This window comes from Xenopus tropicalis, chromosome 5 (assembly GCF_000004195.4).
Source record: "Xenopus tropicalis strain Nigerian chromosome 5, UCB_Xtro_10.0, whole genome shotgun sequence".
In the NCBI taxonomy this organism is placed as follows: Eukaryota; Metazoa; Chordata; class Amphibia; order Anura; family Pipidae; genus Xenopus; species Xenopus tropicalis.
In genome coordinates this window covers 62682821-62710015 of record NC_030681.2, presented here as the reverse complement: position 1 = coordinate 62710015, position 27195 = coordinate 62682821, and the positions used below count along the sequence as shown (strand labels likewise).

Below are 27195 nucleotides of genomic sequence, written 5' to 3'. Positions count from 1 at the left end.
TTGTACGAAGACTCCCAAACAAAATTTTCAGTCCAGCCCGATCGACTCAATATTGGTTGCCTTGTCTCCCTACGGATTGATAGTATTGGTGTGTGAATGGCCACCTTAAGACTGTTTATTAAACATTGTTACTTTGGTTTTCAGAAGAACTGGGATTGAACATTTTTTCACCTATCTATTTATCCATGAATAAAGCTGTACTGACTGACGTTAAAAAAGTAATTCTTTATTGTATAAATAGCCTAGTATGGAGGGAAATATTCTAGTTCCACTCTGATAACATCATTAGCCTACAGGAATACATATGCATTAATGAAAAATTAGTGTATGGTTGAAATGTGACAACAAACACATATTAATGTCAGAAGATGCACCACATTTGCAAAAGAAAACAGACAAAAATCTTGTAGATCTGTTTCTCAGTATATTGTTACACTTATATTTCCCTCCTAAGTTATATCCCTTAGTCAACTGCTTATGTTTGTATTTGAAAAACAGGTCTTCTTGGACAAATACGATTTTGTAGCACAAATTGTTGCACAAAGAACGAAAAAGTTGTGCAAATTAATGAAAAAATTGCAGAAAAATACACACCGTTCTAAAACTTAGAAAAAACAAATTTTAAGTAATCGTACATTGATGAATGGGCCCCTAGATGCTAGATGTCAGTGCAGGATTAATGGGCCTCTCTGGAGGCAGGGAAAACTGAAAAAAAATTCCTCCAATCTCTTCCTCTTGTGTGGCTCCACCTCTTTCTCCAGTTTTGGCACCAGAGCCTGCAGGTGGAGACAGAAGAAGAACCTAACTACCAAACTAGCTATGTGATGAGCAGCAAAATCCCAGCACCCCATATGGGAGGGATACTGCACTGACAGAACAGGCCTATAAGAAAAAGATTTTTCAGGTAAGAAAATCACCTTTTCTAAGGTGGCCCCAGTGCAGGACAACTTGGGATGTCACAAAGTTGTTAGGAAAGGACAAAACTATGAACTAACAGAACTCTAAGAAAAGGCAGAAGCTAACTAGGTGCTGATACAGCTTGTAGCACGTTCCCGCCAAAGGCTGCTATTGAAGAGGCCAGAACATCTAGCATGTAAAACTTGGAAAAGGTAGGCAAGGAGCTTCGAATAGCAAGCTCGTAAACAGCATCTCCTGACCTCTCAAAGTTCATGTCATGGATTCAATTTACAACTTATACATCTGTAAAACAAGTGGATTATTTCTTTCAGACATAGCAAGAAGAAGCATGAACATTCACCTTCACCTTCACTTGTATTTCTCTTGCAATTTATTAGATGAGTTCAGCTCTATAGATTCAGAGAACATTTCCTTCGACTCACAGCCTTGTGGTTTAGAAGAACCTTCCAGACAACCTGAGAAAATAAAAAAGTATCTTAAGAGATATTTTTCCACCTTTGAGGAAGAACAAATAACCATGTCTAAAGCTGATAAAGGGTTAGACAACTCTTCCAAAAAAACTCAGTTGCCAATATTGTTGAATGTGGAATGGCAGTAACCACAAAAAAATCCAGCATTCTTCACAAATTTTTCAATATATACCCAACATTCCACGATTACAAACATTGGCATAAAATTCCAAAGGTAGATCCAAGAACCAATGGATAAAAAAAATATATTCTGCTCTTAAGTGAGACTTTCAAAACACAGCAGCCATTCTGAGGCCAGAAATTGCATCTGCTGCAGTAGTAAAAATGGATAAATACTGGTGTCAAGAGTTTTTGACACACCCTTACACATCACCTGAACAATTTACATCTGTGTTAGAAAAGATTATATCAGCCCTGTCCTTAGCAAAAGCAGCTGTTGATGTTTCTAAACATTCAGTCATAGATTCAGCAGCGTCCATCACATCATGCAGAGCACTTTGTTTATGCCAGTGGTCATGTGAGACAGCATCAAAGTAAGAACTTACTTCACTTAAAGGGTCATAACTCTTTAGCCCAGAACTAAAACAAATAAGTTATTAAGTTGGTAGCAGCAAAGATGCCTTTTTTGCCACAGAGGAAAACAACCTAATAAGGATAGAATTACCACCACGCACTGCAAATAGCAGACAGCAGAGAAACTCTAGATCCCAGCCTCAGACACATTCCAATAGGAGATTCAAGTCCACTTGACAGAGCTAATCTAAACCTACCCCACAAACCTACTTCAGTCAAATGTCAGGACTTTAAAAAAAAAAAAAAAAAATCCACCTATGGTATTCCCTTCACCAAAAAGCCTCCGGAAGACAGATTTGTGCCATCTTCCATAGCTTTGTACCCTGCCAAGCAGAAAGGCATATTCTTCATCACCCATGATCTACTAAAAAAGTAAAATCTCAGGTGCCCACTTTGGATTTTACTCAAACCTGTTTATAGTACCAAAAGAAGATGGCAGGTTCTGTCCTGTGCTCAGCCTTCACCCACTGAAAAAGTTTGTAAGATACGAACGACTCAAGATGGAATCTATTCCAACAGTTATAGAGAGTCTCTGATCAATAGTCTTCATGTCCAGAATTAGACATCTGGGATATGAGCACCAGGACCAAATGGAAAAGACTCTCGGGTACTGAGAAAGCTAGGTTCAGTTTTAGCATGGCCTCTGTTTCTGATATTTTCAGACTTTCATCTGATATGGTCCTGTGGATTGGAGGAAAACTGATAAATGGCATTATGCGCAGTAATCAGTGTGGCATTATGAAGGGCAGGTCATATCAGACCAATTTGATGGTCTGATGCTTTTTATGATGAGGTTAGTAAGAAGCTGGGCAGTGGGGTTGCAGTAGATGTAATCTATTTGGATTTTGCCAGAGCATTTGATACTATGATAAAGACAGTAAGGCCCCATCTAGAATATGCTGTGCATTTTTGGTCTCTCATGCTGTAACGGGATATTATTCAGTTAGGCTGATGCCACACGTGGCGTTTTTCCGCTGCGTTTTTTCTCACCCTAAAAACGCCGCACAACCCACACAGCCCCTGACTATGGGGTTTTTCAGCCTAGTACTGGTGACGTAAGCAAATCCCGTTTCCATGGTGCTAATAGTGCGAAATAGCAAAAAACGCTGCATATTTCCGCTAGGTCTGGCAGCTGCCTTTGCGTATTCATAGGAATAGCTTGCTTTGCAAATACTGGCGTATTTCGGCCTACGCTTGAAAAATCCATGCTAAGGCGTTTTCTAGCGTATTTCCGCATTGTGTGGTTTTCTTCGAGTCTTTTCAAGCTATTTCTATGGATGATGATATCGGGTGCCATATCGTGTGCCATACACAGCATAGGGCAGAGAGAGTATGGCACACAGGCAGGGTGGGGCAGGCAGAGTATGGCACACACAGGCAGGGTAGGGCAGGTAGAGTATGGCACACACAGCCAGCATATGGCAGACAGAGTATGGGACATACTTACCCTACCAACCTGTGTGTGCCATACTCTGCCTGCCCTTTGCTGCCTGTGTGTCATACTCTGCCTGACTTTTGTTGCATGTGTTTCCATACAGGGGGTGAACAATGCAGGAAATAAAAGGTCTGAACAGTACAGGGAGTTACATGTTTAAAAAATTCAGGGGTTTACAGCCTAAATCTGATACGTGAACAATGCAGGGAGCAGTAAATCTCAGTAGTGATATCATTTAAATCTTACACAAAGGTAAGGTATATTGGAAGGGATAAAAAACCTTTTGCTCAGAGCATGTTAAATAATGTGATTTAAAGGGTTCAGGTTCGGTTTAGCTGAGTCCTGTTGAAAAAGGCTTAAATTCACCCAAATCCAGCATTCAGTGAATTTCTAATATATATAAGCTTATTTATATATATTTTTCAATTGTTTACCTTACAACACTGCTGCAGCTAAATTAAGTTAAACATCTTATGCCAGTTACCATTACTAAGTTATTAAGTTTTTCATCCTTTTTTCCACTTCTCAATCTAAGCTGGGGATCAAACTACTGATGTAGGGTTTACAAGTTCACCAGCAGAAGCTCCTCCTAGCAAATCGCCTTCAATGCCATCCTTGAACCAGACATGGCCTGAGATGAACCAGAGCAGTGAGGTAAGTAAAAATTGCAGGTTGTGAATGGATAATCTTTAAAGGGATTCTGTCAGGAGTTTTATGGTAACATTTTTATTACTGTTATAATATTGTTGTGAAGGTTTCCATCTCAGTGCATTTCGCCTGGTTTTGGTTTTCAAAAGGAGCCAGCACTACACAATAGAACTGCTCTTAGATCAGCTATTGTTTCTCCTACTGAAGTAGTCATGAGTCTTTCTACCTTCCCATTGTTCTGCTCATGGAGGAAAATGGAAGGAGGGTGATAGCACTCCAATTTGCAGTGCAGCAGTAAAAAGAGACTGAAGTTTATGAGAGCAGTCATATGACTGAGGACCACCTGGGAAACTAAGAAATATGTCTAGCCCCATGTCAGATTTCAAAATTAAATATAGAAAAAAAAAATCTGCTTGCTCTTTCTAGGTGGAGTCCCTTTCCTACCAGATGTATTAAAGCTCATTTAGATAACTGATTCCAGTGCAAACAAAGACTTCAGCAAAAAAAAATCCTGCATGCAGAGAGACAGGATTTCTGGTTATCTTCAAAAACTAAGCTCTAATATATCCTCTAGGAAGCTCACCAAAGGCTGCATTTTGCCTAATTGTCATTCAAAATCAGAATCTCATCTTCCTGCATAAAGAGAAAATGAAGGGAGAGGGTGACTGAGAGGGAGACTGTGAAGATTATATTGGAAATGGGTCAATTTTATTGGTTATATTTAGAATTTTCTTTATTTCAGTTGAATAAAGCTAACATTATTTATTTTTTATTTTCGTGGTAGTTGTGCTTGAGCACATAGTATCAGTTGCCTCCTCCCATTCTCCCAAGCTTCTTGCCATTATGAGTGTAAACCATCTTATGTAGGAGTAAGTAACGAAAATTTATTGTTTTACTCAAAAGATCTTTTGATTAAACAAAAGATATCAACAAAAATATGTATTCTAACTGAGAAAAAAGTTAGGACACCGTACCCACTAATAACTAGTATTACCCCGCCAGTCCTTGGTGGATTTACTGGTATGTTTTGGGAATGTTGTGTTGCAGGATTCAGTTCCGCTTCAGCTTTAATTTTCTTACAGATGGTTTCACATATTCCTCAAGCACCCCCTGATAGAATGTTACAAAAACCCACAAGCTTTCATAGGGTGTCCTAATTTTTTCACATGACTGTATCTAATTGATATTGTGCTTTTTCAAATAATCATCCAGGCTGCTCTTAAAGGCATTAACAGAATCTGCCGTGACATCATCACCCAGTAGGGCATTGCACGACCTATGCTGCTACAAATGAAAGTTCTGTTGCTGTAGTCTAGGGGTTGCTTCTGGCATCTTGATTGTTCATCTGTGCGCGCACAGCTCCCATGATAGGAAGGGGGGGGTGCAGCGAATGCCAGCAGAGCACTACGAGTAATAGCTTTCTTACACCGAGCTGTATATAGAACAGGTATGTTCCACAGTGCAGTAGGTAGTATATACAGCAGATATTACGAACGCCAGTAAGTTACATCTTCAAATTCCATATATACTCGAGTATAAGCCGAGGGTGACTTTTCCAGCACATTTTTGGTGCTGAAAAACTCTGCTTATACTCGAGTATATACAGTATTTATAAAATTGTATAAATTACACTTTTTTGTTTAATCAGTGTTTTACTTGTTTATAAAAACATGTTAAGGAGGCTATTGTTCTAGGGTTAGACAGAAACTTGTCCCATGACAGTAGGCTGCTAATCCACATTAATATGCTGACGAGCCCCTAATGCTGCATCTACAAGAGGTTTGAAATGAAGATTGGGTGATACAAAGCAGTGCAGATGAGCAGAAAATTGAACTGAGCTTTACTTCATTTTTAAGATGTGGCTTAAAATGTTGTTTTTGTGGCATTTTAATATTGTTTTAATGACCAAATGTGCAGTTTAAATATTTAGTGGGAGCATGTGCCATGGTCATTTGATGCTGTCAGGCCCTTTGAAATATCTGTGGTTCACATCAAGATGGGGTCCCTCAATTTCCAGTCCCTCTATGTCCCTACTATTAGTCAAATGACCATTGTAGTTGGTGAGTGGGTGGCATGGGTGCGTTGGGTTGCAGCCCCAGTGGGCCTTCCACACCCCAGTCTGCTGCTGTCCAGGTGGTTGTAAGTAATCACTAGGGGTACACAATTGTCATTGTGTCCCTCCTTGGCATTTTAATTGCTTTTTGAGTTGTTTAATAATAGTCTTGAGTCAGTATCCCTGGTTAATAAATGTTTTCCTGAGATTGTTTAGGTTCTGGTTCATGTCTGTGTCTTCAGAGCAGATCTGATTGTTTCTTATGGCCTGGCTATAAAAAATGGAATTTGTCTTGTGTTTGGGGTGTGAATAGTAGTGACCTGTTACCCTAAGAAATAATTATGTTTTTTCTATTGTTTTCTATTGTGTATTTCAAGCAAAATAAACTTTACTTACACTATAACAATTGTTTAAATTTTGTGTCCTTCAGTCTTGGAATTCACAATCACAGCAAGCAGGCAGGCAGCATTTTGTGGACACTGTTATTAAGGCAATCTTTGCATCATGCGAAAATCTTTTTTGTGCCAGAATGGGGGACCTTATGTGCAAGCCCATGAACTGGCTACACAATTAAATAGTTAAGAGGGAAGGGGAAAGTGAGGACTGCAGTGACATTTAGGAAGTGCTCAATGGAAAGTAATTGTCTTTCCCACCTCTATAACTAATGCATAGAGGCCCGTTAGGCAATACATGATTGACAGCTAGGAGTTTTAGATATCAAAGGTAACATTTTAGCAATAGAATGGGCAGTTTAAAAACAAACTTCATGTTGGTTTGAAAAACGTGAAGTCATTCAATAAAATCTGATCTGTTGTTGACTTCGCCCACTTTTTCTAACCTTGGACCACAGTTATATAGTAAAAAACACTGTGAAAAGTTTGGGGATCCTGGTTTTAATAGTGTCTGAATGGCAGCAATTTACATTTCACCACTGAAAGTCAACGGGTGACATCTGATTGGCGGTTGGTGGCTCCGCCTGCGATAAAACCACTTTTTTGTACTCTGAGGAAAAATGTTATCTCTTCTGCTATAATGTAACTGTGGGGCAAATGGTACAGCCTGTGTTCATGTCTGTTGTTATGTGTAGCCAGCTTGAATTCCATGTCCTTCACGTGGCTCTGTGCCATCACACTGGTGGCAAGCGGTGACATAGGGTACTAGGACACTGGAGGAACAGACTTCCAGCACCCTTATCCATTCCTGCATCATGGAAGCTCCACCTGGAATATACAGTGGCTCATGGGATACCTTCAGCTACGCAGATGATGGCTGGACTCCACAGATCCCAACAGATCCCAGGGAGAACACCTTGTTCTGGCAGAGGTGTCAATGCCTTGGACTCTCTGCAGATGTGGCCCTGACACATGGGCTCGAACAGCTGGTGAGGATGGAGGCAGACCTGGAGGCAGATTACTATGCCCTGCAGAGCACCATGCACCAACCAGGTAGGAGATACAAATACAGTCCCTATATGGTGCGGCCACTTGGCAAGAGCTTTGGGACCAGCTGGACTTCTGTAACTACAACACCTTTGTGGGTGACCCAGAGGAGGAGTTCTGGGACCTCTATAGATGGCTATTTAAATATATTGGCATGAATGATACAGAGGAAAGGAGGGACTGGCTGGCTGAACTGGTTTACCAGGAACTGGATATAATAAGAAACTATGTGGGAATCCTACGATTTGAGGATCATCGTAGGGAAGAAATGCTGGCATGTACCAAAAATGTATTCTGTTTTGAGCAGGCAAAGCCAGTGCTGGGTGCACTCGGCCCCAGAGATTCTCATTTTCACCCTAGTTCAATCAGTGCTGGGGTGGGAGAGGAACAAAAGACCTCACAAATGACTAAAATGTATTGCCCTGGAGAACCAGGACTTACTGATGTGTGCAACCTGAGGCAAGAAGATGTTACACAGGAGATGCCTGCTGCGGCCTCCCCCAGTGGAGTCCCTATCTGTGTGGAGTCCCGGGTGCTGTGTGATCCCTGGGCTGGCACAACCTGAGAGTGGTTGCTGCCATTCTAACGGCTTGGCAGAGGCAGCGGCCTCCCCAAGTGAAAACCCTGTCTGTGTGGAGTCTGGGTTCTGTGTGATCCCTGGGCTGCCAGATCCTGAGAGTGGGGAATTGGCAGAGGCTGCAGCCTCCCCAAGTGTAAACCCTGTCTGTGTGGAGTCCGGGTGCTGTGTGATCCCTGGGCTGGCACAACATGAGAGTTGTTGCTGCCATTCTAATGGCTTAGCAGAGGCTGTGGCCTCCCCAAGTGAAAACCCTGTCTATGTGGAGTCTGGGTTCTGTGTGATCCCTGGGCTGGCAGATCCCGAGAGTGGGGAATTAGCAGAGGCTGCAGCCTCCCCAAGTGAAAACCCTGTCTGTGTGGAGTCCAGGTGCTGTGTGATCCCTGGACTGGCAGAACCTGAGAGTAGTTGCTACCATCCGAACAGCTTGGCAGAGGCTGCGGCCTCCCCAAGTGAAAACCCTATCTGTGTGGAGTCTAGGTGCTGTGTGATCCCTGGGCTGGCAGAACCTGAGAGTAGTTGCTGCCATCCTAACAGCTTGGCAGAGGCTGCGGCCTCCCCAAATGAAGTCCCTATCTGTGTGGCGACCAGTGGTTGTGTGATCCCTGGGCTGGCAGAACCTGAGAGGAATTGCTGCAAACTTGGTAGATTGGCGGAGGCTGAGGGCATATCAAGTGAAAAATCATTCTTATGGATTATAATGTGTTTGCAATAGCTAATGTGTCCACAAGTGCCAAGCTTTCTGGACTGGCAGAATGTGAAAAAGGTTGCATGGAGGAGAAAGAGGAGGATCTCCCATCACCAGTGGAGTGGCTGCTGGTTAGAGAGGACCAGAGCCATGACTTAAGCACAGATAATGGGAATGCTCAAGTCTGGTCCATCTGCCCAGAAAATAGTGGGCTGCAAGAACCTAAGGTGCCAAGCGGCATGACATCCAATCAAGTGACCAGATGATTACCCTACAGAGAACTGCATCTTTGGTGAGTCCCAATGCTGTCCCTTCATACTTCCCAGATGGAGGGATCCCCTGCTGTATGATGGTACAGGGACTGGGGCCTTGAGAAAAGGTTGGGTTGAACCCGGAGACAAGACAGGGGGGTAAAAACTTTTGTAATACCAGTGGGGTCCACTGGTCATTGGGGTTACTTGAAGATGAGTCACATGGGCCTGACTGCTTAGGGAGGGGAATACAGACTGTAAAATAAAATTTTTCCTATTTACTGTGGACATTTTGTTTTATGGGAATCGGCTAGTGAGACTGCTGGGAAACTGTGGAGGTTCCCCGCAGGCTCACTATTTGCAAGGGGGGGAGAAATTGTGATAAAACCACTTTTTTGTACTCTGAGGAAAAATGTTATCTCTTCTGCTATATTGTAACTGTGGGGCAAATGGTACAGCCTGTGTTCATGTCTGTTTAGGGCTCTGGCACATGGGGAGATTAGTCGCCCTCGACAAATCTCCCTTGTTGCGTGTGACTAATCTCCCCGATATGACATCCCACTGGCGAAAATGTAAATTGCCAGTGGGATGGTATACGCGGCGGCGTGATTTGCGGAAATCGCACCGCCGCGTATGCCATCCCACTGGCGACTTAAATTTGTTGCGGGCGACAAGAGCCCTTAATGTTATGTGTAGCCAGCCTGAATTGCTGTTCTCCTATGGTACAATATACATAGTTGGCCCCAAGACCCCCTGTAAGGGCTGTGCCCTGTCTGGATCCTGCATACAGACTAAACTGGGCATGCTCACCAAATGGCACCTCATTGGCCCAGTGGTATTAGCTGTGATTGGCCCCTCTGGAAGCTGCATTTACGACAGGGGCTGTTCCCTTTCTGGCTTACAAAGGTGGCTACCAACAATTCCAATTTGTTAGTCTTTATTATACACAAGAAAGATCACAGAGACTGCCCAGCTGTAACCATCACAGCTGTACCCAGTGTCCAGCAGTAAGAGTGCCCTGGCACCCTCCGCAGATAGAACCGCTAAGTGTAGGCTGGCTACCATAGGAACTATGAGCAAACTGCCAATGCTGAAGCTACAATAAAGAGCCTCATTTTCTAAAGGAATTGTGTTTGAGTCCGACCTTATGACCATGTTATTTGCGCGGCTCTTTGCCCTCACACTGCCCACTTTTTCTAACTTGGAACTGCAGTTACATAGTGACTAACTCTGCAAAGTTTAGGGACCCTAGGATTAATAGTTAACCCTTTAATTGCCAGCAAAATTTCACATTTCTGTTCCCCTCAGTGCCAGACGTTTTGTAAACATTCTGTGCTCTCTCAATTTAGGGGCTTTTACTGGAGGAAGGGTTAAGTTTAGGTAGGCAAACTATATATTGTTTTTTTCAGGAGAACCTGAGCTTTCCAAATGAGTTTCTGTGTATTTCCACTTCTGGAACAAGATTTAGAGCTTGAAATAAAAAAATAAAAAAATATATATATTTTTCATGATATAGGGATTTATACTAGAAACATATTTTATTTTATGGCCAAAAATTCAACTGATTTGGAAAGCCTCATGTCTCCCGAAGGTGCCAATACCTGATGTATAGTTTTATGGAGATTTCTGACTTCTATAGATCAAAAACTCTCAGCAGTAAATTACCAAATTTTCAAAGCATTACAGCAGAATACAGCATACTTTAGATTCCAAAGCCAAAAATCCTGGAACATTAGGTTTACCCCAGGAAACCATATATTTTTGAAAAGTACACATTCTGACAAATCCAAACGACAATGCTGTACTGAATTTAGCGGTTTCTATAAAAAATTATGAAAATTCTAAAAAATCGCCTCAAACCTTCTACTTTCAAGCACCTTATGTCCCACATAACATTAGGTACCAAGAAAACACACCCTAAATATGAAAGCCAAGGGTCCACTGAACAGTTTGATGCCCATTGTGCATAGGATCACCAATGTATCTGGTATTTAGAGACCCCATAAGGAAGTTAGTGCATAGAAATTGCCCCAGAGATCTCTTTAGCTACTGAAAATTCAACACGTTTACTGCATTTTCTGTGGGGTAAAAACACAAAAAAATACATTGACCCCCCCAAAACCATATATTTTTGGAAAGTACACATTCGGCCAAATTCAAAATTGGTACCCATGTCTTTCTTCTCCAAGTCGCAATGCTTTGCCAAAATTGCCGGTTTTGATGAAATACCTTAAAATCGCATCAAACCTTCCAATTTCAAGCACCTTATCTCCCACATAACATTAGGTACCAAGAAAACACATCCTAAATATGAAAGCCAAGGGTCCACTGAACAGTTTGATGCCCATTGTGCATAGGATCACTGATGTATCTGGCATTTAGAGACCCCAAAAGGAAGTAAGTGCATACACAAAGTGTATACGCTGCAATATAAGCTACTGGCATGTGCATTATGTGCCATAAGACCCCCTAACAGTACAGATACCCTAGAAAACCATATATATTCCGAAAGTACACATTCTGTCAAAACAAAAATAGGTAAATACAACTTTCTATTGCAAACTACCAAACTACAAAGCTATGCTAAACAGAACATTTTTTTATGACATTTCTGAAAATCGTCACAAAGCTTGCATTTTATCTCATTATGTACCCCCACATTTTGTAACGTATCAACATAAAACTTTCTAAATATGAACGCCAGAGGTCTACTGAACAGTTTGATGCCCTATATGCATATATTGGCCAAACAACGTGCCGTACAGGGGCACCCAAATAAAAATAGTGCATATGAATTTTCACATAAGACGCTCTGGTTCATGCAATTTTTGCACCCGGTATGTGTATTATGTGCCATAAGACCCCCTAACAGTACAGAGACCCTAGAAAACCATATATTTTCTGAAAGTACACATTCTGACAAAACAAATATGGGCCTATATGCACAGATTTACCAAACTGTGTGGGGTACAGAGGATGCCAAATTGAAATACAGCAGACAAAGCGTCTGCAAACGTGTGCAAAGACAAGTAACAAAGAACAATGTGAAATGCAATAAAATTGATAAAAAAAAAAAAAATCACTAAAATTATTATTTTTTTTTTTGCCTAATATCAGCGGTCAGAATAACAGTTTGGGCGAACTATGCATAACTGAAAATGCAATAAAATGGCTAAAAATGCAATAAAATACCCAAAATGCACCAAAATCACAGTAAATGTAGTAGACACCAAATTAATACACAAAAGGTATTGTGCAGTGCGGTTAGTGAATACGCTATCCGCAATGGCAATTAAACATTTTTTACAGGCAAGAATAAAAACGATGCGATAAAAAAAAAAAATACAAAAGTATGTGTGTATACTAGGTAAAATGTGTTTTGTGTGTGTGTAAGTGTAAGTGCTGTGAATGTGTGAAACCCCCCAACCCCCCTAAAAATGTGTATGTGTAAGTATAAGTGTGTATTAGTGTAATAAGTGTGTGATTGTGTGTGTATTTGGCACTTACCTGGGCAGAAGAATCTGGAGAGACACAGGAGAGGCAGCTGCACTGAACGATCTGTGAGTAGGCGGTGCAGGAAGAGGGGGGGCCAGAGGGGGAAGCTGGAGAAGGGAGAGGCACTGCAGGGAAAGCCATGTGGATTGCAGGTATTTCCTATTGGGCCCCTGGGCGATCACGCCCCAGGGGCCACTCGTTCCCCCCTTGTGCTTGTTGCCTAGGGGCGGGGCTCCCAAACTCGGAAGTCCAGCTAGACGTGGAATTTACGTCCTCTGGCACTTAGGTACTGTTATACACAGGAAGTAGATTCTACGTCCTGTGGCACTTAAAGGGTTAAAGAATGGCAGCAGTTTATATTTAAACCAATAAAAGTCAATAGGTGAATTGTGATTGGTGGTTGTTGGGTGTGCCCACTTTTTCTAACCTTGGGTTGAAGTCACCCAGTGACAAGCAGTGGGCACCCTGGCATAAATAGTGTGAGAATGGCAGCACTTTAAATGTAACCCAATAAAATTCAATGGATGAAATCTGATTGGTAGTTAATGGCCCAACCCACTTTTCCTATTTTTTAACTGTAGTTCCCCAGTGACCAACTTTGCACAGTTTGGGGACTCAGGCATAAAAATTGTGGGACTGTCAACATTTTTACACTTCACCATTGAAAGTAAATAGGTGAAATCTGATTGGCTGTTGGTGACTCCACCCACTTTTTCTAACTTTCAATGGCAAATACCCAGTGACTAACTTTGGAAAGTTTAACAACCCTGGAATAAATACTTAAATAATTTACTTAAAGAAAATTGTAGTTCGTGAGCTTTTGGCAACACAACATGGACTTTGCAGTGGGATTTTTTCAAGTATGTGTTGGCCCTAGAGTGATGCATCCTCCAGTTTTCAGAGAAATGGTAATTATCAGAACAGTATTTTTCCGAAAGTAATGGTTACGTGCGTAATATAGCACGCGGTGAAATATATTGTGTGCGACAGGAAATAACGCACACGGCGGAAAATAATGCAAGAAAAACGCGATAAAAGTGATAAAATTTTTAACGCATGCTATAAATAGCGCTCGTTTTAATGCACTTTAGTGTATCAACCCCATTTTACCTAGTGTTCACACACACTAACACATTTATGTAATTTTGTAATTTTTTTTTTTATCGCATCGTTTTTATTCTTGCCTGAAAAAAATGTTTTATAGCCATTGCGGATAGCGTATTCGCTAACCGCACTGCGCAATACCTTTTGTGTATTATTTTGGTGTTTTTATCACATTCTGTGATTTTCAGGCATTATTAGGTATTTTATTGCATTTTTAGCCATTTTATTGCATTTTCAGTTATGCATAGTTGTTGTTCGCTTGACTTTGTCTGTAAAACTTATTTGCCCAAACCAAAATACTCAAACTGTTATTCTGACTGCAGATATTACTAGGCAAAAAAACCAAAAACATTGATTTTAGTGATTTTATTTTATTTTTAGCAATTTTATTGCATTTCACATTGTTCTTTGTTACTTGCACATGGACATTTTTCAATTTGGCTTCCTCTGTACCCCACATAGTTTGGTAAATCTATCCATAGGGGGCATCAAACTGTTCAGTAGACCCCTGGCGTTCATATTTAGGGTTTTTTATGTTGGTACGTTACTAAATGTGGGGTACATAATGGGGCAACATGGAAGCTTTTTGACGATTTTCAGAAATGTCGCAAAAACCATTCTGTTTAGCATAGCTTTGTAGTTTGGTAGTTTGCAGTAGAAAGATGTATTTACCCATTTTTGGGTAAGGATGTGTACTTTCGGAAAATGTATAGTTTTCTAGGGTCTCTGTACTGTTAGGGGATCTTATGGCTCATAATGCACATGCCGGTAGCTTATATTGCAGCATATACACTTTGCATGCACTAACTTCTTTTTGGAGTCTCTAAATGCCAGATACTTTAGTAATCCTATGCACAATGGGCATCAAACTGTTCAGTGGACCCTTGGCTTTCAGATTTAGGATGTGTTTTCTTGGTACCTAATGTTATGTGGGAGATAAGGTACTTGAAAGTGGAAGATTCAGTAGCTAAAGAGATCTCCGGGGCAATTTGTATGTACTAACTTCCTTTTGGGGTCTCTAAATGCCAGATACATTGGTGATCCTATGCAGAAAAGGCATCAAACTGTTCAGTGGATCCTTGGCTTTCATATTTAGGATGTGTTTTCCTGGTACCTAATGTTATGTGGGAGATAAGGTGCTTGAAAGTGAAAGATTTGATGTGATTTTCAGGTATTTCATCAAAACCAGCAATTTTGGGAAAGCATAATTTTTTATAGAATCTGCTAAATTCAGTAAAGCCTTGCCGTTTGGTACTTAGGAGTTGGAAAACATAGTTACCCATTTCGGATTCGTCAGAATGTGTACTTTTCAAAAATATATGGTTTCCTAGGGTTAACCTAATGTTCCAGGATTTTTGTCTTTGGAATCTAAAGTATGCTGTATTCTGCTGTAATGCTTTGAAAATTTGGTAATTTACTGCTGGGAGTTTTTGATCTATAGAAGTCAGAAATCTCCATAAAACTATACATATCAGGTATTTGCACGTTCAGGAGACATGAGGCTTTCCAAATCAGTTGAAATTTTGTCCATAAAATAAAATATGTTCTTATTTTTTTATATTTCAAGCTCTAAATATTGTTTCAGAAGTGGAAATACACAAAAACAAAAACAACAATATATATATATAGTTTGCCTACCTAAACTTAACCCTTCCCCCAGTAAAAGCCCCTAAATTGAGAGAGCACAGAATGTTTACAAAACATCTGGCACTGAGGGGAACCGGAATGTGAAATTTTGCTGGCACTTAAAGGGTTAAAGGAGAAGGAAAGGCTAAGTCACTGGAGGGTGCCAAAATGTGTAGTCGAGTAAAAAGCTGAACTTAAAAAAAAGTTCACTCTACTTCACATGCGCTGGCCCCAGGATTCAGAAGAGAGAAGGAAGAGGAAACACTTGCGGCAGCTACCCCGGGCTGGTGCGGTTTTCTCCTAACAGGAGCACCTGCAAAAGTTGATTTGGCAGGCGAGAAATCCATATGCGCTATTTTCATTTTGGGGTCAGTACATACCACAGACTTTGGTATATCTATGCAAATTGGGCATCAAACTGTTCAGTAGACCTCTGGCATTGTATGTAAGAAATTCTGATGATGAGATAAATGCTGCAAATTCTGACAATGTTAGGTGATTTTTAGAAAAGTCATAAAAAACTTCATTTTTTTTTAATTGTAAGAAAGCTTTGCAGAAAGGCTTCTTTACCCATGTTGGATTTGTCAGAATGTGTACTTTCCAGGGGTCTCTGTACAGGTAGGGGGTGTTACAGCACATAATATGCAGTCAAGGAGCTTTTTTTTTGCAGCTGAGAAAATTATATATTTAGGGTGATGTGTCATTGTATGTAAAAATTTTTGTAAGATAAATGCAGCAAATAACAACAATTTAAGACGATTTTCAGAAAAGTCATTCAAACCACTAACTTTAGGAAAGCCTTGCAGATTGGTACTTTGGTGTAAAAAGGCTTCCCATGTTGGATTTGACTGAATATATACTTTCCAAAAATATATGGTTTTCTTTACAGTTAGTGTTTCTGTATATATATATATATATATATATATATATATATATATATATATATATATTTATATATATATATAATTTTCTCATTAAAGGATCTTATTAGGTATATGTAGAGAGCAAAGGAAGATTGAAGAGGAAGATGCCAAGTGGCTGCGGTCTCAATGTTTACCTTACCTAATACTTGTTAAAGGACTAAAATGTCCTATAAAACCACAAACCTCAAGGATCTTAGAGGCAAAACAATGTTAAGATAAATGTTAAAGGAGGAAGAAAGGTAAAAACTAAGAAAGCTTTATCAGAAAGGTCTATGTAAATGCAGCCATAAACAAATGCTGAGTTCTCCGTCAAAAGATTTGTTTTTTCTGTTTTCCTGTGCCAGAGACACGCAGCTCTCTCCTCTCTTCCCTCTCTTGCTCCCCCCCCCTCAAGAATGCTAAGAACTCACTCCCCCCCCTTAGGAATATGGATCTGAGCCAATCAGTAGGAAGCTTCCTCATAGTCTTACAAACTGAGCATGTACACTGGTCTGGGTCTCGGTGCAGGAGTGAGGCATTATGGGAACTTTCTTTACAGAGCTCAGCGTTTTTTCTTCCTGTTTGGCTTCTAATGATCTGAACAGGTGAAATATGGGGAGACTTAAGGGCACTATTGAAAGAACTGAAGGTATGCCTGCAGCTTGAGATTAACTCTTTATTAGCCTTTCCTTCTCCTTTAAGGAGAAAGAATGAAGCTGCACCTTTTTTCAGTTAAACTACCCAGCAGCCACCCACACAACCTCAAGTATCATTTGGCTTTCCAGTAGTAAAAAATGTTCATATATTCGTATCAAAAGACCATCAAATGTTAAAAAATCTGCTCCACAGTGCCTTGACGCAAGTGTCGCTTAAATATGTTTCTCAAAAGGCAAAATATATGGCTTTCTGTGTTGAGTGTATTTGTTTTTTTTTTTTTTTTTTGAAGCTTTATCCCACATAAAATGATGAAAATGTGTTGATTTTGCAGGAGCTGAAATGACAGAAATGATCGATCATATGGGGGGTACGGTACGTTCACATTAGTACCCATAAATATACTGCATATTGGGCATCAAACTGTTCAGTGGACCCCTGGCGTTTATATTTAGAAAGTTTTATCTGGTAACTTTATGATCTGTAGGAGATAGGAGGAGCTAAGATATTGGAAGACTGGAAGCTTTGAAGCAATTTTTCAAAAATTTCACAAATTTTCATTACACAAACAGGTTGAGGAGATTGCCTCATACAGATACAAGTAAACAATAGGAATTCTGGGAATGAATTCCAAACTCCTAAAAAAAAAATATCCCATTTACATGGGTTTATCCTATAGGCTAAAGCTCACCCAGTGGGTGTAGTCTCCTCAACCTTATTGATTTGTTTGTGTATCCACACGGTGACTCTACCTAAGCTGATCAGAAAACCCTGCACTACAGTGGGTTTTAAAGCAGAAACCAGCATAATAGCTGATCAGATTCCCAACTACAGACCTGTTTCGCCTTTCTTGAGACTCATCAGTGTGTGCAGGGTAAACCAGAAGTCCACCCCCCCCCCCCCCAGGAAAGGCCCCTAAAGTGAAAGAATGTAAAATGTTCTGGCAATAAAAGTTCTGCGTTCTTTGACGTGCTGGTCATTCATTTGACGCGCATGTCCAAAAAACTTCAATATTTTATCAGACTCTAAAATATTCCAGTGTTTTAAAATTATTTTCTGAATTTCATATCTTGGTGCATACAAAGTAACAAATGTACATCCATTATCTTTTCCATCATGCTTCTCTCTTTTCTTAATTAGATCTTCTCTGTTGATGTTTATAATATAATAATATATAATATATTATAATATAATATAATATATAACACTTATCATATTTGGGTTTATTTTTTCAAACCTTTCTGCAACAAATGTTAATTGATTTTCTATTTCTTTCAGGACATCTGTCTGAAAGGTGTTTTTTCCAGTTAGGATGGTTATTACTGTTTGCCAACACAGTTGCAAACATACTTTTTAAAAAAAAAAATTTAAATGTATTTTCTCCTCTCTATGAAATTTTCAGCTCAAAATAAAGATGAGCACAATCAGACAGCTCTACAAAAAGCAATACAATTTAAAAATTGAGTCCGCAACAATAAAAAAAAGTTAAAATTAAACATCTTTATTATAATCCATTAAAACAAACCCCATGTACAAAGTCTGACGCATTTCATGCTAATCCAGCTCTTAATCATAGGCTAATTGGATGATTATTTGTACATCTATAAATACATGGTATAGAGCATGCTCACCTTAGGGCTCTGGCACACGGGGAGATTAGTCGCCCGCGACAAATCTCCCTGTTCGCGGGCGACTAATCTCCCCGAATTGCCATCCCACCGGCGAAAATGTCGGCGAAAACGCCGGTGGGATGGCACACGCTGCAAAGGCGATTTCAGCAAATTGCCGAAAATACCTTGCGAAAATGGCCCCCGGGTGACACGCAAAAAAAAAAAAAAGAATGCGGTGGTGAAGGCTGTAGGAGGAGATTGAGGGAGTGGCACTTATGCAGTTTAAGTGGGGGTAAGATGTCCTATCCATTAGAAGTGAAATTAAAATTAGGGTTGACATCTCCTTTAATTAAAACCAATCAACACGGAGCAACTCACTGCCCCTCTATTGCAGACAATTTCATTCATTAACTCTATCAAGTAAAAAGTAAGTTTTACCAAAGTTAAAAAATACATACCACAGGGTTACAGAGTAAAAATACACAAAAAATATAAATAAACAGCATATTTTTCACACAAATCAAGTAACATCAAAAGTAAAATTCAATCCTAAGGGTAAACGTGTATGAGGATAAAAAATCCAAAACACTTCACGTTTACAGAGAAGGGTAAGGGTATCTCCTCCTCTCCTTCCAATTTTCATTTGTTCTATTGCCTGTACTGAAAATATTTTTTTTCGCTATTATTACACTCTGCAAAGTGTCTAGTGACATTACTTTTACATGCCTATTTATTATTACAGATTTGACCAATGTTCTCTTACTCTGTCCTTCAGGGCCCGCATTGTGCAGCCTACATATTGTTTTTTGCATTTTTGACATGTCCCTAGATCTATCTATTACTGCTGTGCTGTTACAATTAATGAAACTCTGTATTTTATAGCTTTTCATAAAATTGAGGATTGAAATTCCTTTGAGACTTTGAGATGTTTGCACGTAACACAGCGTCTATTGCCACATTTAAAACACCCTTTTAAATCCAAAAAGTGTTTTTTAACTCCACTTTTACTCTTAAAGAAACTAGGAGAGTCTGTCCCTTAGGGTGTGGGCTCTTCTTGCTATGCTACTGATACCTTGTCCAAAAGTCTCAAAGAAATCACGATCAGCATATAATATTGGCAAAAATTTTGTTGACTATCTGTATCTTGTAATAAAGGATATTTTATTCTCCCAGTTCTTATCTTGTTTTTTCGGTTTTGGGTTCAATAATAATTCCCTATGGGTTTTGCTTGCTCTTATATATGCATGTTCTACATCAGTTTCTCTATATCCCCTTTCTCTAAAGCGATTCTTCATATCTACAGCAAATATAAATTTAAGTTATTAACATTAATCAGATTAACAAAATTTCGAAATCTCTCAGCTCCACCCTGCCAGACGCATTTGCTTCTAACCCTTTCTTGTGTGGAATAGATGAATATAGTGAGGCCACATCCAGTGTGGCCCATCTCTCCAAGTTACCTGGCTCAATTTTTTTTAGGACATGTGTGGTGTCTCACACATAACTATCGAGCCGCAGGACCAGGGGTTGAAGATATACATCAACCTACTCAGAAAGATGGGCCGATGCCTGAGACAATAGGCCTACCAATAGGAGGTTTCTTTTCCTTGTGGTAAAAAGTTGGAATGACAGGATGTTTAGGAATGAGAAAATCTCTCTAAATTAGTGATTAAATCTCCCTCAAATGCCTCTTCTATTAAGGTAGTCAATTTCCTCATAAACTCCTTTGTGGGGTCAGATTTTAACACTATAGGGCTGATTCACTAAAGTGCGATAAAATGTATGCGTTAAAATAGACGCGATAATTAGCGCGCGATTCACTATAGTATTATCGTGTGCGTTAAGTCGCCATATCGCATGCCTTAATTTTCGCGCTGAAAAGAATACGATCGCATGATTCACAAACACTTAGGAGCACTAAATATCACATTGGTCTATGCGAAAATTAACACCTACTTCAGGCAGGCGATAAATTATAGAAAAGTACAGTAAATGAGTTTTTGGCAATAAAATATGGACTTAGCGGTGTTATTTATTCAAGTATGTGTTTTTTTTACAAAATTTTACTAAAGTCTTGGCATGTATGGAATTTCGCTACTATAGTGTTAAATATTTTGCCCCATAATATGCAGTACTATAGCGGTAAATATTTAGTCGCCATAATATGCAGTACTATAGTGGTAAATATTTAGTCGCCATAATATGCAGTACTGTAGCGGTAAATATTTTGTTGCACAAAATGCATTACTAGGTATATTTTGGCGATTTCTTTGTCGCAACTTTGTAATCTCACGACTTGCAGACATTTTGTAGCGATTTTGTAATCTCGTGACATGTGCGACTTGCGCCCATTTTGTGTCATTGAGCCTGCAGTCACACTGAGAGGAGCATCATGCCTGGGGTTTCTGATCTGCTACCAGGGGAAAGGCGCGCTATATTGTGTCATTTTTCCTGCGCTCAGGATATGACAACCAGCCGCTGGGGCCCTTAGGGGGGACCTGAAGCGCAGGAATTCAGATCTGATCGCTGAAATAGTGGAAGGTAATTATTGTACTTTATTATGCTTTTACAGAATACGTTCAGTAAAAGATTAAGCAAGTAATTTGAACTAAAAGTACAAATGTAAGAAATGTCAGGGATGACTAAAGTAACATAATAACATAGTAAGTTGGGTTGAAAAAAGACATACGTCCATCACGTTCAACCATAATGCCAGTGAGGAACTGAAACGTTGGTCACAATAAACCTCTGAATATTATTTCATATCTTCGTGACTCCTTGTGAAAATCCTGTGTGTGCCGTCACCCCATGTCTGTCTAGATTTTGTTTTGCCACAGGCACCCAGGTATTATTGTTCCTTATGGTGTGCAGCTTCCCAGCGCTTTGTATTGTGTGTATATATATATATATATGTATATGTATATATATATATATATATATATATATGTCTTCCAACTGAGCCGCACTCCAAAGTTATAAAACATAGCTTTTATTCAAGCATTTAAAAAAAACAAACAAAAAAAAAACGAATACAATAATCGTTCAAAGCAGTATAACAACTATACTTATCAGTCCATTATGCCACATCTGCGCGACGTTTCGGGGGCATCCCACCCCCTTTCTCAAGCGCACCTTGTGGCTAAGCACAGTCAGTAATCTGCTTGAATAAAATCCGATAAAAAAAAATGCTTGAATAAAAGCTTTGTTTTATAACTTTGGAGTGCGGCTCAGTTGGAAGACATATTATTGTGCATGTGGACTCCCTGCAATTTGAGCTTTTTTGATGCACCCACAATATTATATTTAGGTCTGAGTGCATCGTACGTTGGTTTTTATATATATATATATATATATATATATATATATATATATATATATATACACACATCTATTTTCAAATACATATGCATAAAGTCTATGAAGATTCTCATTCATCCAGGTCATGATATACAGTATCTAGTAGAATTAAGTCTAAAACAACTGGACTTTTCTGAGTTTTTCTTGAAAACGTTTCACCACTCATCCGAGTGGCTTCTTCAGTTCAAATGACTGGTAGGGAATTCCCCGGTATTTAAACTCTTGATGGTAGTAGAGTCACAGACATCCAATCACAATGGTTCCATTGAACTTGTTCAGTTAGGTGTTAGCTGAAACTGACAGGTGTAAGAAGGTATGATCCAATCACAATGGTACCAAGATTCTCATTGATGAAGGTGTTAATCCTTCAAAGTACATGACTGGAAGTGTGAACTGTTGTGAAACTGCCGGGGTAAGGATGTCAACGCGCCATTGTATGTTGGTGACAAGCGGACACCACCCTCAGCAGCAGAACAAAGCTGACCCCAGAACAAGTTTGTTCCCTACTGGACCTATGTCTCAATACCACTTACTTCAAGCACAAGGACGTTTTCTATAGACAAAAACATGGCTGTGCCATGGGTTCGCCTGTGTCTCCAATTGTAGCGAACCTTTACATGGAAGAAGTGGAAAAGAAAGCCCTGGACACCTTCAAGGGAACAACACCAAGTCATTGGTTCAGATATGTGGATGACACCTGGGTCAAAATTAAAGAACGCGAGGTTCCAGCCTTCACTAAACACATAAACTCGGTGGACAAAAACATCACGTTCACAAGGGAAGATGTGAAAGACAGCAAACTGGCTTTTTTGGACTGTGCTATAGTTATCAAAGAGGGGAGGGACCTGGATATTGAAGTATACAGGAAACCCACCCACACAGACCAGTACTTGCTGTTTGATTCCCACCACCCTTTGGAACATAAACTGGGTGTAATTAGGACTCTACATCATCGGGCTGAAACTGTGGCATCCAATGCAGAGGCCAAGGAGAAAGAATATAAACATCTAAAAGGAGCTCTGAAAACTTGTGGGTACCCAGACTGGGCCTTCATCAAAACCAAATCAAAGACCAACAGAAAGACCAGACCTACAAACAGAAGGGAGGAACACAGCAGGCGAAACAACATAGTCATTCCATATGTTGCTGGAACATCAGAAAAACTTAGGAGAATTTTCAACAAACATCGCATTCCTGTGTTTTTCAAACCCAGCAACACCCTGAGACAGAAGCTGGTGCACCCGAAAGACCCAACACCCAAGCACATGAAAAGTAATGTGGTCTATGCTGTCCAGTGTAGTGAAGAGTGCTCAGACTTATACATTGGGGAGACAAAACAACCTCTCTGTAAGAGAATGGCCCAACATAGGCGGGCAAACTCCTCAGGACAAGACTCAGCGGTCTATCTACACCTCAAAGAAAAAGGTCACTCTTTTGAGGACAGTAACGTGCATATTTTGGACCGAGAGGACAGATGGTTTGAAAGAGGTGTGAAAGAGGCCATTTATGCCAACCTGGAAAAACCATCCCTGAACAGAGGAGGGGGCCTGAGACACCGCTTGTCACCAACATACAATGGCGCGTTGACATCCTTACCCCGGCAGTTTCACAACAGTTCACACTTCCAGTCATGTACTTTGAAGGATTAACACCTTCATCAATGAGAATCTTGGTACCATTGTGATTGGATCATACCTTCTTACACCTGTCAGTTTCAGCTAACACCTAACTGAACAAGTTCAATGGAACCATTGTGATTGGATGTCTGTGACTCTACTACCATCAAGAGTTTAAATACCGGGGAATTCCCTACCAGTCATTTGAACTGAAGAAGCCACTCGGATGAGTGGTGAAACGTTTTCAAGAAAAACTCAGAAAAGTCCAGTTGTTTTAGACTTAATTCTACTAGATACTCCATATGCATAAATAAGTTTAATGCAGGGGGGAAGCAGCAGGGAGTGGCCCATAGTATGAGTCATTTGGGGAAGGGCCACGAATGTTTTAGGGGGCCCTGGCTAACAATGTCTATGTGTCTTTTGTATTGATGTGAGGGTTCACAGGGGAAGGGGCCAGTGGGAGGAGGGGGGCCCAAAAAATGTTGTTGTGAGGGGCCCCGTTATTTATGATGGTGTATGAAAGTATATATATATATATATATATATATGTATAATATATTACACAAAATAACATCTTGCAATACTATCTCACAGAACTTCAGCTGGCGCCTCATCCCCAGGCACACCAGGCTCCTGTGGCCCCCGAGGCCTCACCACCCGGCCAGGCCCCCGAGGCCCCAGCACCCGCCCAGACCCCAGTGCCACCAGACGCCCCAGAGGCCAAAGAGGCCCGGACACTCCCCCCCTTCATTCCTCCCCCAGTTTCCCCCCAGGCCCCGGACTCACCCCAGGCCAAGCGCTGGGCACCAGGTTCTCCTGCTGATGAGGGACCATCACGCCGGTCAATGCAGGAGGACCTGGATAACATCAAGGCCCAGTTGGCCCAGCTTCGGGGGGAAATGGACGAGCTTAGGAGGGACATTAGAGAACTCAAGGGCAGCAAGCCCTAAGTTTTATTTTCCCTATTTTTTTCTCTTTAATTGTTAAAATAAAAGTTTTTATTTTTCTACTTTTGAACTGATTAATGTCTAATTATTTTTGCTTCCTTGATATGGTATTCTATACTTTCATGTAGTTTCTCCTACACTCTTACATTTATCAGTAACAGCATCAATATGCTATATGGGTTAAATTTTTGCAAATATTCTGCCAACAATTTTGTCTTTAGCCCATTTTGCTGAATAGTAAAACTTGCGTTAATTAGTGCGTAGCGTATTTTCTGGCGAGTGTGATAACTGCCAATCAAATGTTTTGTTGCCAGAATAATTGCAATATTATATTTGTTCCCGTTTAATAAAGTGCCCATAACATATTTGCCATTTATTCTGTGTCTAAAATCTCCCACTTAATTTAAGCCACTTTAGCAAACAGACCCCTAAGTATTTGGCTAAATATTCTTAAATGCCCCCCCCCCCCCCTATTTTATTATCTCTAGCACTTCTTTTTTTTTCTTAATTATATTTTTATTGGTTTTTTATTAGCGCTTGCGATAATTAGCGTGCATGCGAAAAATACCGCGCACGTTATTTATCGCGACAAAAATATTGCATGCAGTATCGCTCGTAAATTAGCGCAAGTGTGTTAATAGTGAATCGTGCGATAAGTCGTGAAATTTTAGACACAATAAAATTTTTACCGCACGATATAAATAGCGCACGTTTTATCGCACTTTAGTGAATCAGCCCTTATATATGCTGTTCTATCTCTTAATTGCCTCAGTGCTTCTGATTTATACATTTCTGCATCTAAAATCACTACCATCCCCCCTTTGTCTGCATGTTTAATGACGATAGAGTCATCTTCTTGTTATTCTTTAAGAGCTTTCCATTCCTCCCCAGTAAGATTAGAGGGCATGTGTTCGGAAGTCTTGCCATGTAATTGCCACAAAGCTTCCTCTACTCTTTGTTAGTAAGCCTCTATTAACAGTCCTCTAAAATGAGTGAGGTAGAAGGTGCTCCTATTTTTAAACCTAGTAGTATCTATGGCGTCAGATTGTCTGTCTGATATGTCTATGAAGATTCTCATTCATCCAGGTCATGATATATAGTATCTAGTAGAATTAAGTCTAAAACAACTGGTCTGTCTGATGTTTCCCTCTGTCTGTGATAAAAAGCGTATATTATTCCTTTCCTGCAGAAAATAATTTTAGGGACAGTTTTCCTAATAAACTGGTTGACATCCAACTTACTTGGACCCTTACTTAAAGGGGATAATATACCATAAATTTTTACAATGCACTAAATCATGTAAAATAGAAGCAAGTGCTTTTATTTTAATACCTTTGGGTTCAAATATGTCCATAACTGCTTGAAAACTGTACTCTACTCAGACCTTATGCCAGCTTCCGGTTTAGACTCTTCAGTATGTGGCTCTGGGCCGCCGGCCCCATAGACTTCAATGACACAACCTAAGTTACTTAAAGTGAATATGCATAGAGTGCAACTGAATATGAACTTTATATAAAATGTCTCCTTTAACACTTGCAAATGTAATGACGTAAATACTTATTTAAAAGTCAAAACTTTTTCTGTGGCCTTTCTGTGTGAGATCTTTTGGTCTTTTTGCGAGTCCACTTTCCTGTTCCTTCCACATGGCAGAGGGCAACTATGGGTTAATCACTCCTGCAATGTAGACAGACAGGAAATACTAAATAAAAGATTTACTTCCCCCCAACCCCCCCTGGCCTCCATCTTTTTTTTTCTCCTGTCGCTGCCCCCGTGTGCAGTAGATTGCCTCTCATCTGCTGAAGCTCTGGGAACGAGGTGTCGTCCTTGTTTGCGTCCCTGGAGAAGCTGTTCCGGCTGTGGCCATAGTGTGCCGTCGGTGCTGTCAGTCGCAATGTCATGAGTGACACATGCGAGCTAAGACACCGATTGTTCCTGCTTCCTGGTGTGCGTTCAAAGATTCAGCACATAGTGATGATGTCATGGGAAGCATTGGCGCCAAAAAAAATAAATAAAAGTTTAAATATTTTTTCATTTTTTTTTATCCCCTAAGGCTGCTGGTAAGACTATCTGCCCTTGTGTGCCTGGTTTTGTTCTAAGGGTACACCTGTAAGTACTCTCTATCCGGGTGAGCCAGGATATCCTCTGTCCTGGTGAGCACTGTGTTATGTGCTTTTTGTAACAGATTGTGTCAGTTTTTTCAGGGTTTGCGTTTTAATGAGGGGCTCAAGGGGGTGAGTGGTATTGAGAGGCTCTCCGGATGTACAACTTAAACCTTTTTTTCTTCTGTAGATTTTTGTTCAAATATGGTTAGTTTTGATTTCAGTTTGCATTTGGTCTCTTTCAGGAGTTCCCCCAGTGCGGAAGGTCGAAAGAAGAAGTCTGCAAGGAGAGAATGTGTTTCATGCTCTGATTTTGCTATGCAGGATAAGAGACTCTGTGCTAAATGTTTGCAGGAGGCTGCAGGCACTTCTTCAGATCATCTCTCAGAGCTCATGGCCTTGATGAAAGATTCTTTTAACCAGCCTATGTCTTCTATGGTCACGCAAGTTACTGAGAATGTTTTTCAATCCATTAAACCCCATATGACATCACAACCGCATGTGCAATGGGAGACCGATGAGGCGGCGGATCAGCCTGTATTAGACCTTCATGGTTCTTTGGTTTCTGAGGGAGAAATATCATCAGAAGATTCTGGTGATGATGATGGTTACTTTGATGTTGAGTTGGTTGAACCTTATTAATGGCTTGAAGGAAAACTTTGAATTTGGAAGATAAAAGTCTCTCCCCAGCTAAACAGGATAGAATGTTTAAATCATCCTCCAAAAAAAATTA

At 40.2% G+C, this 27195-nt stretch overlaps 1 protein-coding gene and 1 pseudogene across 1 annotated transcript in view; both read left to right on the top strand.

Annotated features, from left to right (window-relative positions):
• The window catches only part of reps1 (RALBP1 associated Eps domain containing 1), a 253687-nt gene that overhangs the window by 110454 nt on the left and 116038 nt on the right, over positions 1-27195 (top strand). The window contains 1 exon segment of the mRNA NM_001045730.1: positions 3932-4050. Within this exon segment, the coding sequence (NP_001039195.1) occupies positions 3932-4050 (119 nt within the window).
• On the top strand, positions 7031-9561 carry LOC101731866 (annotated as a pseudogene).